General features: G+C 35.2%; 1 protein-coding gene across 1 annotated transcript in view; it reads right to left on the bottom strand.

Annotated features, from left to right (window-relative positions):
• CNTNAP2 (contactin associated protein 2) overlaps positions 1 to 17,583 on the bottom strand; it is a 1,026,949-nt gene that overhangs the window by 671,275 nt on the left and 338,091 nt on the right. Inside the window, exon 3 of the mRNA XM_058833182.1 lies at positions 161 to 354. Coding sequence (XP_058689165.1) covers positions 161 to 354 — 194 coding nt within the window. The remainder of the gene's footprint in view (positions 1 to 160; positions 355 to 17,583) is intronic.

Raw genomic sequence — 17,583 nt, forward strand, 5'->3', positions numbered from 1 at the left:
GGGATAGCCCTCCTGACAGCAGCTACAACTTAAATCACCGAGCAAAGCTCAGTCCTGCCCTGATATAAACACTTGAAGAGTTTTACAAGTTGTAGAATTCCAAAAAAACACTGGCCAACTTCATTACAGCACACACCTCCATTTCACAGCAATTACTTACCCAGATGTTTCCATCTTGGTGGTATGGTTTCCAGTTTCTCCCTGTATCGCTGTAGAGCATCCGATATTGAGTGACCCAGTCAGAGCTGCTGTACCTGCCTTGGGTTGCAATAGCACTGATCTGCTTCCTGTTCCCAAAATCCACTTGCAGCCATTGGTAATGATCACTGTCTGATGGAGACCAACCTCCTGCACCTGTTGTGTAGAAGCAGAAGGGAGATTTAGATCTCAGGCAGTTACTTTGATGTGAACTCATTGTGAAGATGCTGATTGCTGTAAGTCAGCCCAGCTGAGAGGAATAGAGTACCAAAAAAATTTGAAGACATACAAAAGAAATAAGAGCTCCCATTTTTACGAAAGAAAAATGCAGAACAAACTTTAGCACAGGCTTTAACTACATTATATCTATTGCCCGAATCATATTTTTGTATAATTATAATGATTTAATGGGATGCCTGCTAGCCAATCCATGCCTTTATAATGCTTTAATTACAGTTTATTACTTTTTGCCTAATTATAATTTTTCAAGGGTTGACCAGTTTTCCATGAAGTTCTTTGTCAGAGTAAGTCACAAATCAATAAAAAATTTGTATTTTTTATGTCTTTTCAATAACCTTTCAGGTTGAAGAGATAATATAGATAAAAAGAGGAAATAAGAGCAAGTTCTGTGCTTTTTTATGTTTCAGCATAGAGCACAAACTGAAAGATCTACCAGAAGAATTGAGAAAGGAGCAGATACTGCAGGGCTAGATCCAGCTTTTATCTGCTGGTTGTACAAGCTGCCACAGATTACATTGGCAGATGCTTTGCACAAGTGTTATTGCTCTTTATGGGTCTATGAATTAACTTGACAGTAATACTATTAATATTCTTCTCAGCCACTAGACTACATTAAACTGTTCTAAATAAAGAAAGCCAGCGATCCATTGATAAATGTAATATTGAGACATTAATGCAATTTCTTATTCTGAAATAAAAATATTTAGGGGAAAACTGTATTAGGATTCTTCAGAGAATAATAAAATTTCCCAGATAGATATTATAATGATTTACCTATTATAATGGTAAGCATTAGGAAATATATGAAATAAAAAAACCTCATCTATCAAAACAGAGAAAAAATGGAGTATCATTTCCTTTCTAATCATAACAGACACTAATACACAGAAAACAAAATGTTTACAGACTTGATGTGATTTACAGGGGTTTTATTTTGCTTTTAGCTTTGAACCAAATAAATGTCTTGGCACACGCTCAAATCATGTAGTCTAGTCCATGGGCCAATTTTTACTGCTTTTAATTTCACTTATAGTCTTCAATTGATATCACAAGCCTAGCCTGCTTGCCAAACAAGCAACTTTGTTTTATGCATTTTATATACTCCCATCATTAGGCGGCAGCATTGCCTCAGTCTTAGACAACCCTAAAACTCATTCAGCTGCTACAGGTGGTAACGTTTACAGGTCATTGGACATTTTGGTGTTGTCATATCAATGGGATGATCTGTTGCCTTATGTGGTTGCTTTTCATTGTAATTAAAAGTGTAGCACTACACCAATAACAACTAATTTGTTAAAATTCTCAAGATTTACAATAGATGCTTTCTCCCTGCTCTACCCCCAGCAAAATAAATGGAATATTTTAGCTGTAGGATTAACGGGGTACATTAGGTAAACAGGGTGCATTAGCTGTTAAATGCTATTTAAGCAAATAAACCCAAAAAACCACCCTCACTGCAAAGCACTTGCAGGAAAAATATTCCCACACATTCCCAAATTCAAACTAGAACTAGTTCTGCAGAGACTGATTATTCAAAACAGACTGCAGCCTCTTCATAACTATTATGCATGGAGATTGGAAGAGTTATCTCCACATACTTATTTTAATAGCAGAAATGATGTTTTCTCTCCCTATCCTAATATCCTCACCAAATTGACGTAGCTGAGATCAATGGCACACAAAAGAAGTTGGCACTGTACAAAAACCATCTTTGTAAAAAATCCCTGTGATGGGTACTGAAAAAAATAAGGTTCAAATGTTAGAAGATTTTTTTTTTATGAAAGACAAAGTTAAACAGTCAATCAATAAAATTTCCTTCAGCAATACAGTTGTTGAAAAAGCGTGACGTACTATAATGCTATGAAGGTTAAAATCGATATTATGTTTTTTACCATAATGCAGAAGAATTACATTAGACCAGGAGATTTTGTTAAGCACATTTAAAGGAAAAGACTTTGAACCATAATTTCTTTATTTAGCACATTCATATTACTGAGACAAGACTTTGACCTTCAGTAACTTATAAACAGTTATTACAAATTTCAACTAGGTTTCAAAGAGTCTTCACCTACAAATCCTTTGAAAAGTTTATAAAAATTGAATCTTCATATTCCATTCCTCAGTTGTATATTTTTATGTAAGAAGAGTTGGAAAACATTTTTCACATCATGCTTAAGAAAAGTTAGAGATATGACACAATAGTCACATCTAGGCCATGAGATGGAAACAGTAGTTTTACCAGACAGACTGCCCTATAACCATTTCTAACAAGCAAGAGACAAGACTTTTAGTCAATGTTGCAAAGAGCATCAAACAATATTTTCCTATATCTCAGTCTCAGATTTGCCTTCTGGCTTTTCCAAGCAAGTAAATAAATAAATAGTCAAAAGGATGAAGGAGAAACTGCATTGCAGCTAAATGTGCTGCTGAGCAGACCAGCATGGTAAAGGAATGGTGGTCAGTGTGAGCACGCAGGGCAGTCATCTGCCAGTCATCAGAAGCAGCCTGTGAGCATCAATTAAATTTGTCCTCTTCCACTTTAATTCATCAAGCTGTGTAATTAGGGAGGAGATGACTACTTTGTTCATTTTGTTGCTGAACCATGTAACCTCTAGTGGATGCAGGATCCTTTTTTTTTCCCTTCAAAATTTCTTTTCAGGCGCATGCTCTAAGAACATTATGAAAATGCTGGATTACATACAAATTTCCCCACTGTGAAATCTTGAAAACACCCTGAATTCACTGGAAGAATTTAAGCATATTTGTATCTCCATTCAATCTAAGTACGTACAGAAATCTCATATCCCCATAAATGTGCACATGCTCACAGTTCTGCATCTGATTAAATATTTTGCTGAATAAAGCCCTGCTTCTTCACTGGAATTCAGGATTTGGTTTGATAATGGATTGGGAAAAGAGGAGTTACTGATAAAATATTTTGCCTTTCTGAAGGAGTGAGGAATTTGGAAATCAAACATAATTTACACAATATGATATTATTTTTGAAATAAACAGAAACTTATGGCCAGTATTTAATGAAAGAATAACAAATTATCTTTAGGGAAGGAACAAACTAACAGCATTTTAGTAGTTTACAGGGAATACTACGTCATACTGAAACTAGAGTGGTATATTAAAATTGTTGAATAATTGTTATTCAGAGTTATTATTCACCCCTTGGTGTAAACTGTTAATTTTTAATAGTTATAGGCTAGATCCTGAATTTTATTGCATTTATTATTTACACTTTTTATTATGTCAGAAAAATAGGCACTGGATACATATGTTTCATACGTTGCTCTCCTTATTTCATGTACTCCTTTTAATGACAAATAACACAATATACTATGAAATCAATAGACTTAAAAATTAGAAGGAGATTAGAACTAAAAAATTGTTTTAAAGATACTAAACAGACACATGTAAGTTTATTTTCCTTAAAAAGGTAAGGAGCATTTATGGAGCTTTTTGGTAGTAGCGGTGCAAGGAATTCAATTGCAGAAAATATCTGCTTCCTATTTTTATTTTTATGCTGTTCCAGAATTTAATGTGATTAAACATATTCATTCAGTCAGCAGCCAAAATATTTGACCCAATGACATGAATCAAGTGAGTCATTAAATACTCTGATTTATACCACATAGCACTCTACAGCACTCATCTAAACTTGAGCAAGAATGACTCTGGGCTTTTGTCAGCAAAGAACTCCAAGTTCAGCAACAGTAAAGTGATCACTGAGCATGTGGCCCAAATATCTTTGAGCATCCAAGAATACATCCTGTGCATAAAAGCCGGTAAGTTTAACCAGCACAGCCAGCAGTAAAAGGCGACTATGAAAGATTTCATAAAGCTTTATTTTCAAAACAAGTCATTTGATCTGCTCCTACTGCAGACTGACCAAACTACTGAAACAAACACGACATGTCTTATGCAGAAGACATAAAACTCTATGCAGAATTCTAAAAACTTGTAAAAGTGGAAATTGTTAATGATTTTACATCAAATAAAAATGCTTACAAAGAGTATTAGCTTCATTACAAGAGTTTAAGTTGAAAGGCTTAATTTTTTTAACTTATGAATTTCCTGGTTTTGTTGCATTTTATTCCACAGGTACATTCTGTGGAACAGACAGCAGCATGAAAAACATAGTTTATCTCTGAGTGACACATGCATAATATATTATAAGGAGTATGAAGAATTTAAGTCAACGTGGGCCTATTTCTTCATGTATAATTTCTTCCTTTTAATGAATTACACATTTCAGCTCCTTATTTAAAGTTGGGGAGTGAGTTACCACCCATTTACTGCACACAAAGACAGCCAACATGATGAGTTAGCCTTACTTATCATTCCCCATGATGAACAATCAGTAAGTAGCAAAGCTGGGGTAGGCTTAAAACATTTTATATTTTTATCTGCACTGTCATAGGATACTGAGTTTACATAGGTATAAGAACAGGGATACAGATGATTTTTGAAAATGTCTGGTTTTTTTTAGTTAGAAATAATTCTCTTGAAAATTTGGGACTTTCATTTTCATTCATGATGAAAACTGGAAATATTAATTTGCACAGGAAGAATCCATTCATGTTTTAGTCTCTCTTGTTCGTCACTCCCTACCTCAAATCACAAAATTAAAAATACAAGTACTGCAGTACTTGTTCTACTCTTTCCAAATCAGTAATAAAGAAGTTTCAATTGAATGAATTAAAAAAGAGAATCGTTATTCAGAAATTTCATTAGAAAGCAAATTATAGATGTAAGATGTAGGTATTGGGGTAGTTACAATTCAGGGGATTATTTTATCTAATTATAGAATAATTCTATGCCCTTTCAGCAAGGAAAAAAAAATAAAAATTAATAATTACGTAATAATAGCCTGAAACATTCCTAGAGTTATTTTTATGGGAAAACCCCAACATAATCTTTCAATGAGTAATAACACTTTCTAGGTCACTGCAATAGCATGAAATCAATACCGTTTGACACCTTGCTATTTTCCAAGACATTGCTTGTCATTTTGCTACATAAAAGATAAATCAAAACCTAAAAGAAATTTTTGAAATACTGAGATCATTCATTTACTGCACATCAGAGGAAATATAGGCAGGCATTTTCTACAGTACCTAGAAAACAATATAAGAGACCCAAACTCCTATATGGCATAAATCTACCTGCACTCTTTGTCACTATTGTAGTTATGTAGGACATCAATGGAGGTTTTCATTTTTGCCTTGTCTTCCTCTGTCCATTAGATAAAGACATTACACAGAGAAAATAAAATGTTTCAAGCTGTGAGGCCCCCAACAAAGGAAGGATGTGAAGCTGTAGGAATAAGTCCAGAGGAAGCCACAAGATGCTCTGAGGGCTGGAGCATAAAAGAGAAAGCTTTGGGGTGAACTAATTATATTCTTCCAGTGCCTGAAGGGAGCCTTCAAGAAAGATGGAGAGAGACTTTTTACTACAGGTGTGTAGTGACAGGACAAAGGAGAATGGCTTCAAACTGAGAGAGAGTAGATTTAGGTTAGACCTTAGGAAGAAATTCTTTACTCTGCGGCTGGTGGGACACTGCAACAAATTGCTCAGAGAAGCTGTGGATGCTCCCTTCCTGGCAGTGTTCAAGGTCACATTGAAAAGGACTTCCTGCTCTGGTAGAAGGTGTTGAGACTGGATAACCTTTAAGGTTCCTTCCAATCCTGGAACACTACAGTGGGTCTAGTCACATTGGGAAAAGTTATGCTTATGCAGAAATCTTGGATGATTAAAGACTTCACACTTCAAGTTCCTTTGAGGGAGAGTCACATTTACCATGTACTTGATAGAGTCCTCCAACAAAGACACTTCAGCCCTCTTACAGCCCTCTTCACTTGTAATTGGAACATCTTTTCCTGATACTGGCATGGACAAACATTTATTTCCTTATCATAAACAGCATGCATTTGTTTATTTCTTGTATACATCTGCTTTTCTAGATAAATTTGGATTTATAATCCATTCCCTATCTTCAGGGTAGGGATTTGCTTTTTGCATTTTTGAAAAGCTCTTCTTTTTAGCACATAACAGCAGGGATGCATTTGCAGACAAGACCATGCAAAACACCAGTGATGGGCAAATAATGAACATTCAGCTTCAAGAGAAGCAAAAGTTGATATTTTGAAGGTAAAAAATACTGAGAAAATAGCAGCATGAGAGAAGAGAACAAAAATGACAACTAGATATCTTCCTCTCTAGAATTCAGTATTAGAATTTACAAATAAAACCATATTTACTAAAAACTGGCAAATGAGATCCAGCCTTTGACCTACTTCTCCATGAGTTTCCACAGCTTTCTGGAAGTGCAGCATGAATTAGGAGACAGTAAGCTCTGAAACTCTAAGTTCCTTATAAAATATATCTAATAAGACTCATTTGCCGGGGTAGAAAGTTGGGAGGATCCAATATTCATTGCTCAAATTAGCCTTTCTTCTTAGCAGCTGAAAGATGCAAGCCTATAAAGGGGGTATGCTTTTCATATTTTAAATTGTGTAAAGCAACACTTTTTTCTGTTTTGGCGGAGGAGAGTGAGGATCAGCCCTTAGTCACTTTAGAAAATATTTTTTGGATATTGTTAGACTAATTTTAAAAGATTTGCCTTCTAGTAAAAATTTTGACAGGGTCTGTATGTGCAAAAAACCCCTAATTATATTTCTTAAAATTATTTCGTTTTCATTTAAAACCCTGAAAGTTAAAAGTAGAAATAACCCAGGGGATAACAGTAGTTATCAGGATACAGTCCACATAGATCTTTTTTAGAAGAACATTAAAATCACTATATTATTTTTTAAACCCCAATAGATAATTCTTACAGTAAATGCAATTAAAATAAATCCCTTGATGTACTGTCTGCTTCTTAATACCCACTGCTTCCCAATATATCTTAACTGAGCATACACCACATATGAGGGAATGAACAGTCAATCTGCCCTAAGGAACAGTGGTGATATCTAACAAAAACTGATGCAAAAGAGAACTCGTTGTCATTCACAGTTGTCAGATTCAAAGTAAGGGAAAAAAAGTCAGAAACCTAAGGAGTCTCATATCCTGAATTCACTGTTGGGGAACAAACACTTTGCAGCTTTGGTTATTTTAATGAACACATCACTTTAAACTATGCCTTTCCCATCTGTTCTACTTTCTAATTACATATGCAAAAAGAAGCTCATTCACAACTGCATCCTAATGGAATCTTAAACAAAACTTGGATGAGATTTAAATATTCTCTGTGCATCATCTGTATTCAAGGCATCAAGCAGCTTCTCCATGAGGTGTTTTCTTGTTTTTCAGGCAGAAAGTTGAGGCAAGGAAATGGATCGCTGCACCCTGCCATACAAATCCCTTGCATACAAAATAACCACAGTGTCATGCAAAGGATGAGGTAGAGAGATCTCCCTTTCCTCACATCCCCTTTGCAAGTACCATGACACAAGTCTCTCATTGTATGTTTATGCATTGCAGCACTGGGGTTTTCCTGACAACTCAGGTGATATCTCTGCCATGAGCTAGCAAGTGTAGAGTTAATGGAGAACAGATACTACCTCTGCAGTGTCTGTGCTAAGCAATTGAGCCCTGATTAGTAGATTCTTATCCAAGATTCTAATGATGTCCAGATAACAAATAGCAAGGTTTTACTGACTGTAGTTGAATAGCATTTGCATCACTTTAAAATACAGATACAAGCTCATTACGACACTTTCTTGCAACTGCTGTGATCCATCCTTAGTAGAGATGCCAGAGAAAAAGGAATTAAGGTATTCCAGCACCTGATTTATACCATTTCAATAGCAATGAGATGCCTAAACACTTTAGTCACCTAAGTCATCTCCTGTTCCTATTAGTTAAGCCCACAAATTGATGGAAGGCAAAACTGAATTACTGAAAGTTATATCATGGTGCTCTAGCTTATCTTGATTAATATTTTTCCCTCAAATGATTGCACATAAAAAATGATTAAATGATATAATTCTGGCTTACATATCTTGTTCTGTGACAAGTCTTCAGCCATAAAAGACAAAAGCTGAACCTCCAGTCTTACAGAGGCTTGCTGTGTGAGATCCTGTAGGGAATACGGTTTCTGTTTTAGTATATATGAGTATTCCAGTGATGTGTAAACAACAGTCTAGTGAAATGCTCTCTGTGAAAAAATAGAAGCCACATGATTATTTAATTCTACTCACTATCTAGCTATGTTTTTTTAACTGCAAATCTCCTTGTCTGTGTCTCCAACAAAAAAAAAAAATCTCCTTTGAAATTCCTTGCTCATGGTATACTCCCTCCAGCTCTTTCAGGCCCTTAAAGAATCTTAGCCCAGCAAGTGGAAAAAAAATTACCTGGCTCCTGACATTAAATAGAGTAGTTCTGAGGTCCAGCTCCCTTAATGTTTGCCAACAGTCAACCTTTTCTGGCTGCTACTGATCTTTTTGTAACACCCACCTGAGCCCAGCTCCTGGACTGCAACATAATTTGAAGACTGAGCACTTTGTCCTCCATTACTTTTTTATATTTCTACCAGTTTGTTTTTCGTACTGCTGTTGGTGTTGTTTGGGGGTTTTAGTTTGCTTGCTTTTCATAAGGTTCTTCTTTTGAGAGTGGCAAGAAAAAAATCCATTCAGGAATATATTCAGGTTGAAGATGCTTCCCTAGTGTTTTCTGTCCAGGCTAAACCTGTGTATTCCTCTATACACTTTTCCATCTGTTCAAAATTTTAAACCTGAATTCCCCTTTTACAAGAATTTATAAGCAGCTGGTCTCAACCCAAATGGTGGTGATTTCTCAAAGATCAAAATTGTTAATAAAGCAGTCTGAAATATTCTTTCCTTCTTGAGTGGTAAAATCACTGTGCATTTTGATAATTTTCCACAAAAAAACTTAAGTGCAGCTAATGAATTTTCATAAAGAGGAACAAAATTATTGAAAGTCAAAAATTAAAGCGGCCATTGCAACTAAAATTTTCTGAATAGCCAGATATAGTTTTCTGAGACTTTTCTGTATGCAAATTGCCCAGAAAATTAACAGTAAGAGAGAGATACACTATCCTCTTAATTTGTGTCAATGTGGTATTGACCCAATCCAAGGAGATGGACAGAACTATCCCTGTCTCCGTGTCTAATTGATTAGCCACTGCTTCCAAATGCTTCTGCAAATCATACGTTGCTCAGGATGCCACAGGAACTCTGGTACCACCAGTGCCATGCATGAATATAAGCTATTGATATTGCTCAATCTGTCCTGGTAAACTTTCTTAATTCTTCTGGCTTTCCTTCAACAAGCAGGAGCGCACTATTGAGAAATATTGAGAGATGAGTTTTGAAATCTAATATGCAGTTGATACAAGCCATTTGTGGCATTTTCTGTTTTAGCAAAGTTAGAAGATAATTTTTTTTTTTTTCCATTAATGCATCTATTGCAAGCAGGACCGAGATCCTTATCCTTTCTTTCCATTAAGAAAATATATTCCATTTTTAAAAGTTACTCTGTACTGCATCCATTTTGGTGATGAAAGCTCATATTATGCCTTTTATTTTGCTAATAGCAAAACATTCATTGATATCATATGCAGAGTCACAGCAGTATCAGAGGAACAATTTTCTTCTTTTTTTAATTTGCAAAATAATGTGCTCATTTCAAGATAGAACTATACCACAGTAGAATTCAACTTTTTAGGGCTGCAATTTGCCTGAAGTCTACAGTAAACTACTAATAAACAATGAGGATTCCCTAATGAGTTTACACTCCTTGGAGCCAAAACATAGCCCTGTATACAAAAATTATTATAATCATGTGAGCCTATATTAGGGAAGAAAAGCCAGCAGAAAAAGTTATAACACTAATAAAAGTATCAGTGCTCTTATCAGTGGTATCAAATGCTAATTTATCCTCATGGGATTAACTACTCTGATACATTTTAGACACTAATCAGGGTAAGAAATTCTGCTAGGATTTTTATTCAATATAAATTAATGAGAACTCAAAGTTCATTCAGCAGAGCATTTCAAAAATTACACTATAATAAATTAAAAGCCCCAAATGCATACTCCAACCCTTCTTTTTAAAATTTTAACCCACAGATGGGACGAGAATATGGAAATGTTAGCTTTAGAGTAGGAAGGTTCAACATGCATAGTCTGGGGGAGGATTCAAAGTAGGATTTAACTTCAGGTGTCCTGAATCATCCCCACTTCTCACCGTGCCTCCATTAGCCCTCTAACACTCTTAGGATGGCATGGCTCCCTAGGCAGAAATTAATCTCTCTGCAGCTTCCACACTCTTCATTTAAGCTCTTCAGGCTACAGATGTTCTGAATGCATTTTTTTAAACTCTGTCAGTCAAGAATCATCATTGCTGAGAAACAGAACTTTTTCATGTCTGGACTAACTGAATATACACACATCTTCCAACGAAGGGAAAAGAAAATATCCCACCACCTCAAACAGTTAGACTGCAGGTTGGACCTAAGTAATTTCTGTTGGTACAGAGCAGCAGTTGACAGATGAAGAAACAGCCACAGCAACAAAAGGAGTATTCAAGACAGAAATCACCTAGCTTGGCAGAAGAAATGCCCAGGAAAAAAAAAAAAAAAATACCTAAGTGAGGATAAAAATAGCTTTAGTTTGTGTGTGTGTAAGCTCCTGAAATGCATCATTCACCTCAGACAGAAAACTGAGAAAATAAACATAGGGAATGAGGAATGCTGTATTGCTAAAGCTGGTAACATGAATGCACAAGCCAGGGTTCCAACCCCATAGAGCTTGCTGACATTATATAAGTTACATCATTCTCTTCTTGAATAAATCTCATGGTTTTTCCTGCATGGTGAAACAAGCAAGTCTTACTAACGGTCTTCAACAAAATTTCCATCTGCTGAGCCTGGATGAGGAAACAGCACTGCAGCTCAAGATAAATTGTCCAGGAACATCCATGCAACTGTATGACAGCTTCTCTATGCTCTCGTGATTCACTTTTATATTGCAGAAAGCCACTTATCACAGACAGTGTTTCTCTGGATATGATTCCTACTGAAGACAGAGGGATTTTCCTTATGGCAGAAGTCCAGGAAATAAGTATACAGCAAGAGCTTCTAAGGCAATAAAGTAGCTAAATCACTACTTCTGTAAAAATTGAATCCTATGATTATTGTGTTGAAAAATGTTTTAAACAGGTAAAATCACATGGCTTAAAAAGAGAAAGTGAGATATGATAATTGTATCTATTATGGTTAGAATATAGATTTAAATACAGGTTTTTGAAAAGAATGAATGAGAAGAAAATATGTGCTATTAATTGTGGGTTTAAAAGCATCTTATTCCATAATTAACTTCTGATTTGGCAATGCTAATTAAGCATAAAAAATCAGAGTCACTTACAAGATCTAGCCAATGCTTATGGAGCTGCTGCAATTATTTTTTTCTTTTATTTTTCATTACTACAGTGAATTTCTTTTTTCTTATTAGTAGAAGCAAACTATTATTTGGAGAAAAAAAGTTTTATTTGCCAGAGATTTTATAAAACAGATTTATCACAAATATAATTCCAGTGAAAACATTTATGTCTGTAACATAATTTGATCCATCAAAATATATATAATATATATCAATATATTGTGAAGTTATTCCTGACACACTCCAGATAACTGGGTTGACTGCATCCCACTGCATCCCAGCCGCCCTTCCAGCAGGTGTCAGAGATTACAGCTTTGCATGACAATGAAGGTATCCAATCTGGAGGTGTTCTTTGTTCAAAGAATATGGCACCCACTTTCTCATCTGAAGTTGTGGATTGTAATACGTTCCTGCCAAAATTTCACCCTTCACCAGCTTTTCCTTGTACCCTGATGCACAATGTCTCAATGACAGGTCCAGCTCTACTTTCCCAGTCTGTGTGTAATTGTGTGCATCACTTGAGAGGTATCTCTTTGCTCCGTTTTTCTCCTCCTGATGTCTCTTGTCTTTGCAGCTTTTCTTTTCCAACCCCAGACACCACTTTCCCATTCAACTGGGGGTTGTAATTTTCCTTGCTATCATAAATTCAGTGGAAGACCAAAAGGATAGGGAGCTGGAGCATTCCTCCTGTGAAGGAGAGGCTGAATGACCAGGCCTTGTTCAGCCTTGAAAAGAGATGAGATGAGCAAATATTATATGATCTGACTGTCTTATACAGTCTAAGGTATTTCATATTATTAAGTTCATAAAAGAAGGGCCCTACTCCCTAAATGCTTTCCTATTCTCCTTAAACAAGAACCTCTTATCTACAGGGGCTCAAACCTTTCCTGAAATTCTGTTGCTAAATTTGCCAAGCTAGGTAATATTTCTGCTCTAGAAAACAACTCAGTAATAAATTCTCATGGTTTTGCACACTTGCCTTTTCATTTTACCTTTAAAAAAATTGCTCTGTATTGCATAATCAGCACTAGCAACTATTGTCTACATCAGGATAATACATTAATTTTTCATATAACATTGACGTCTACTTATTCATTATATAACTTTATATTTATTTAAAATGCTTGATATTGTGAAATCCTATGGCCATGGAAGTGGACTTTTTCAATTTTCATATTTTCTTTCCTGATATCTCATGGTCAAAAAATTCCATTTTTTTTCTAAATAGGTATTTTTGAGAAGTAATAGAGTTGCCACACAAAACCCTCAAAAGACACAAAACCCTCCCATGAAATCCCAGAGACTGACAAACGTGGAGTGAATTTCTTGAATTCATTCTGGAAGAAGAAGTAAAAATTGGTACAGAAAGAACAGAAAATTAGAAAATTAGCTTTTAAACTCTTGTCTTGTAAAGGAAGTTATGAATTAACACCATGGATTTGAAGAAGAAAAATTCTAATATATTAAAAACAAAGATTATCACAAAATATTTACCAATAGTTTCACACTGAAGTTAGTGAAATAGGACTAGAAAATGTCATCTTCCTTTGGCTGTCATTTGCTTGCATCAGTGCAAAAATACTAGAGTCACAAATATAAGATGTGGTTCAACTTGTCCTATAAGAGATGCAACACCATTTTGCTATCTTTATAAATATTCTTCTACAAGGTCTAAAATTCTGAATATTTTGCTAACAGCTCATTATATTGAGTAGTGTCAGTATCTGCACAATGACCTTAGAGAAGATACAAGTGCATCTTGTGGAACCAGACAATGAGATCAGCAACATGAAAGATTAAGTCCTGGGTTTACAAACTCTCTTAAAAATCTGCGAGCCAAGATAACTGTGATTTAATAGTCTTCCATCAAGATCCAGAAGTAAAAAATAATCATAATTGATTCTTAATCAGCAAAACAACATGAAGTATTCTGGACACAACATTCCTCAGGGGCTAAGGTTTCTACCCATCTTTATTTACAGACTTGAAGCTCTCAGTTACATCTCTCCTGGCACACTGAATGTTTGGACCACAACCAACATTTTAACATTCCTAACTTTTATCATAAAAGTCCTTAAATCCACAGTAGCTGAAATAGTTTTAGGTGCCACTGATTTTCTCCTGCTTTGTACAACTTTGCCTGACAAATTTGTGTTTAAGGCTAGCATTGCCAAGCACCATGGAAAATGATCTAAAACAGTAGCTTGTGTCATGTCAAAATCCCTGGAGCTACACTCATCTGCTGAAGGATTACATGCAACTCAGAACATATTGTGTTACACTCTATCATGCCAGATCTGTAGTGACAAGTTTCTTCAACACTAAAGCTGAGTTTCTGAAGTGACAAGCCTCAGGAATCAAGCATCTGCAAAATCTCCATGTACATTCCAGAATTCCAAAAACAAAACAATTTTTATTACACATTTTTTAATCAGGCTGATGATCACTGCACACTGTCACAAACTTAACAATGCTTCTGCCACAGCCATCAGCTTTTTAATTTGTTATAACCTTTTCAGACTTTTCATGATGATCTCCCTCTTTACGATGTGATGTCACTTTCCATTAGCCGTGAATAACTGTTGGAATTTGAGGTCACGGAAATGGCTATGACACAGAAGGTACCACTATTGCAACAGATTAAACAGGTCCTTTTTGGTGGAGCTAAATTACTACACAGCATCAAATGCACACAAGCAGCTAAAATCTTCTCTCCTGTGAAAGAATCTTTTCCATGGGAAAAAGTTTTGTGAGAAAGCTGAAGTCCTTGATCTCCTCATCCAGAGAAGGGAATTTGTTTTTTTTATCTACAAAGTGCGAGTATCTTTATACACCCTTCTTATCCCAACCCATATCCAAACTTTATTTTGCTATTAAACTGAATTTCTGGGCACTTCCAGGGGTTTTAACTGACTGTGCCAAATCACTAACACAGATCAAAAAATTTCATGGAAAAAAATTCTTCTTTTTATAGGGGGATAAATGTTATAAAAGGTTAGCTTTTTCATTTGGATTTACCTCTTTTATTTGGCATGAGCTCTTCTTTCAAAGAAATTCTTGGATAAATTGGTGAACTTCATTTTATAGCTTTATCTGGCAAAGGAAATTTGATGCTCAGATGCTCAACTCTATATTGTAGAAGCACATTATATACTTTCAAGCAAACATAGTTAAAAAGAACAATATAATCCCTCTGGGAATAAAAAGAAATCAAATGCAGACATGGTACATTAGCTTAATAAAATCCGGGAAAGACATTTACAAACTCTCTGGCCTGAGGGTCTCTTTAGGAACAAACACAAATGATCCTGTTTTTTACATAATCTTCCTTCACTAGCACTATCCACAGTGCAACATATCCTTTAAATTTGAACCAGAGAGTGCTTTGACAGCTACATTTTAAAGTGTGTCCTAATTTGTTGAGAGCAGTTTTCTGAATTAGCTCTGTACCCACTGCATATCAATGTAGCTTTGTTTGAACAGATTTGAATTCATGTTACTCCTAACTTATGTTTTCTATGTAAATTATAAAGAAAAAATACTGACTCTCTCTCCATTAATATTAAGAACACAAAGGGATTTTTATTCTAGAATTGCCTGAAAAATTAACAAAATTTAGGGGCTCAGTTTTCTAATATACATTTACAAATATATCTTTCCAATTTCATATAATCATCTAGAGTTTAGCTCATTCCTATTCACTTTGCCAAAACACAATTTTTTCATCTTTAAAATCTTTAGTTTTCCTCTGTGTGGAGAAGGGAGTAGGAGCATATTTTAAATATAATTTTGTCAGAAAGTTGCATATACTCATGATTTAAAACTCTGTCCACAGCTACTATTACTACTACTATTGATCAATATCAAAACTAAACCTAGACATAATTTTTTGAATTAAGTCTTTTACAGACTCCACATTCAATGCATTCAAAAATATTTTCCTTGGCTAGTACTGTTCATAGTTTAAAATCATCCATAAAAGTAGCCTATATTATATTTCCAGTATTAACATTATATTTTAATTTATGCTATCAGCATTTGGGACACTATTATGGGCTTTGCAGATTTTTGTATCATAAAATGGAATTAACAGCATTTGTCTGATGCACAAGGTGAAAGCAGAATACTTAATAATACTACCTATGCTGGGCAAAGGCTTTCTGCAAAATACTAACAGCGAGCATCCAGTGTTATGAAAAGATAATGTCTATATATAATTGAAAGTTTTGGAAATAAACCAGTCAATTTTTAATTGTTATAGATAATAAAGTGCATAATTAGATTACTTTCTGTAATACATTCTAGCACCTTGACAGAAAGCTGAAATCTCTCAATGCTTTTTATTACTCTGATCAGCAGCATCTGGTTCCTTAGCTGCAATATTTAGACCTCTTTAAAGTTCTTAGGGCAAATTTGCACGATAAAAGCCATGATTATTTCAATTTACTTGCTTGTAGTGTGATATATGGTAAGTCTCTGAAATAATTGTAAGCACTTTTATAGCTAAGCTTTCAGCTGTGTTTCATGAGGCATGTTGGACTATGGAGACAATCTATTTTTGCTGTTATATACCAGCTAAAACATGTAGCTACCTTCTAAACAAGAAAAAGAAGAGCTTGCCATTGACAAAGGCCTTAAAATGAGAAAACTTCTCTTTTCAGGGAATAGAAAATGGAGAGAAAAGGGAACAGCTCCTTTCAGGTGACTAGAAATGATATGGCTTAATGATTCAGATAACACCCAATGCTCTTGTCAAACCAAAGAATTATTTAATGTCGTTTTCTTATCTCTTCTAACATAGGAATTTGTTTGTACTTTTTACTTCATAATACAAATTCTTATTTTTCAATAAACTCTGGACCTACGCCAATAGGTTAAATCAATTTATTTTGAAGTCTCCCCTGTCTTTTTTCTTATTTGCCATCAACTTCCCCTGCTCTTTTAAACTTCCTTGCCTTTGTAGATGAGTCTGAGAAGGCTGAAAGTGTTGCAATCATCCATAAAATTGGATAAGCCTGTAGATCTCCACAGCAAACCCTGTCATTGTGACTCCAGCCTCATGGAGGGACTAGCTGTAAGGAAACAAGATAAGAGCCCAGGAATTGCCATATCACACCTAGTGAGCTGGTAAACTAGCAGCCTTTTCTCAAAGGGTGCCCATTACCACCTATTTATAAACAAGGTGCTCCAGCCCCTGCTCCAACTGCAGAAAAAAACATTCCATGTGAAGGTCTCAATATAATTCTTTAATTAAAGTCTAATGGAAAGCTGAGAACTGAAACGTTTCAAAATACTTTTTGCCAGTGGCTACCCAGTTTCTGGTGTCTCTTCTTTGATCCCCAGATATGGGACTCCTTTCCAGATGATTTTGGACATGGCTCACTGAACAGCCATTGCTGGGCAACATGGTTGCTGCCTTGGCTGAATGACACATTATTTGCAGTTTCAAGATAAGGAAAAAGCTAAAGCATCATCACAACTGTGTTTAACATCATAAATTCCATGCATAATATGCAGAATTCAGTTTTGCTGAGAAACTAGAAGTTTATTAAAGCAACTTTTAGAGATTGCTCATAATAGTTAGACTCATAATTAAGTTTCTCTGGTCACTCAAAACCTGATATTTTTTAAACTTAGCATTTAACTTTTTCTTCTTGATAGCTGAGCACCATTTTAGCCTAATTAAGAAACTAGTTAAAAAAAAAAAAATCCCACTTGGAAACTAATATAT

The sequence above is a fragment of the Poecile atricapillus genome, chromosome 2 (assembly GCF_030490865.1).
Source record: "Poecile atricapillus isolate bPoeAtr1 chromosome 2, bPoeAtr1.hap1, whole genome shotgun sequence".
Taxonomy (NCBI): domain Eukaryota; kingdom Metazoa; phylum Chordata; class Aves; order Passeriformes; family Paridae; genus Poecile; species Poecile atricapillus.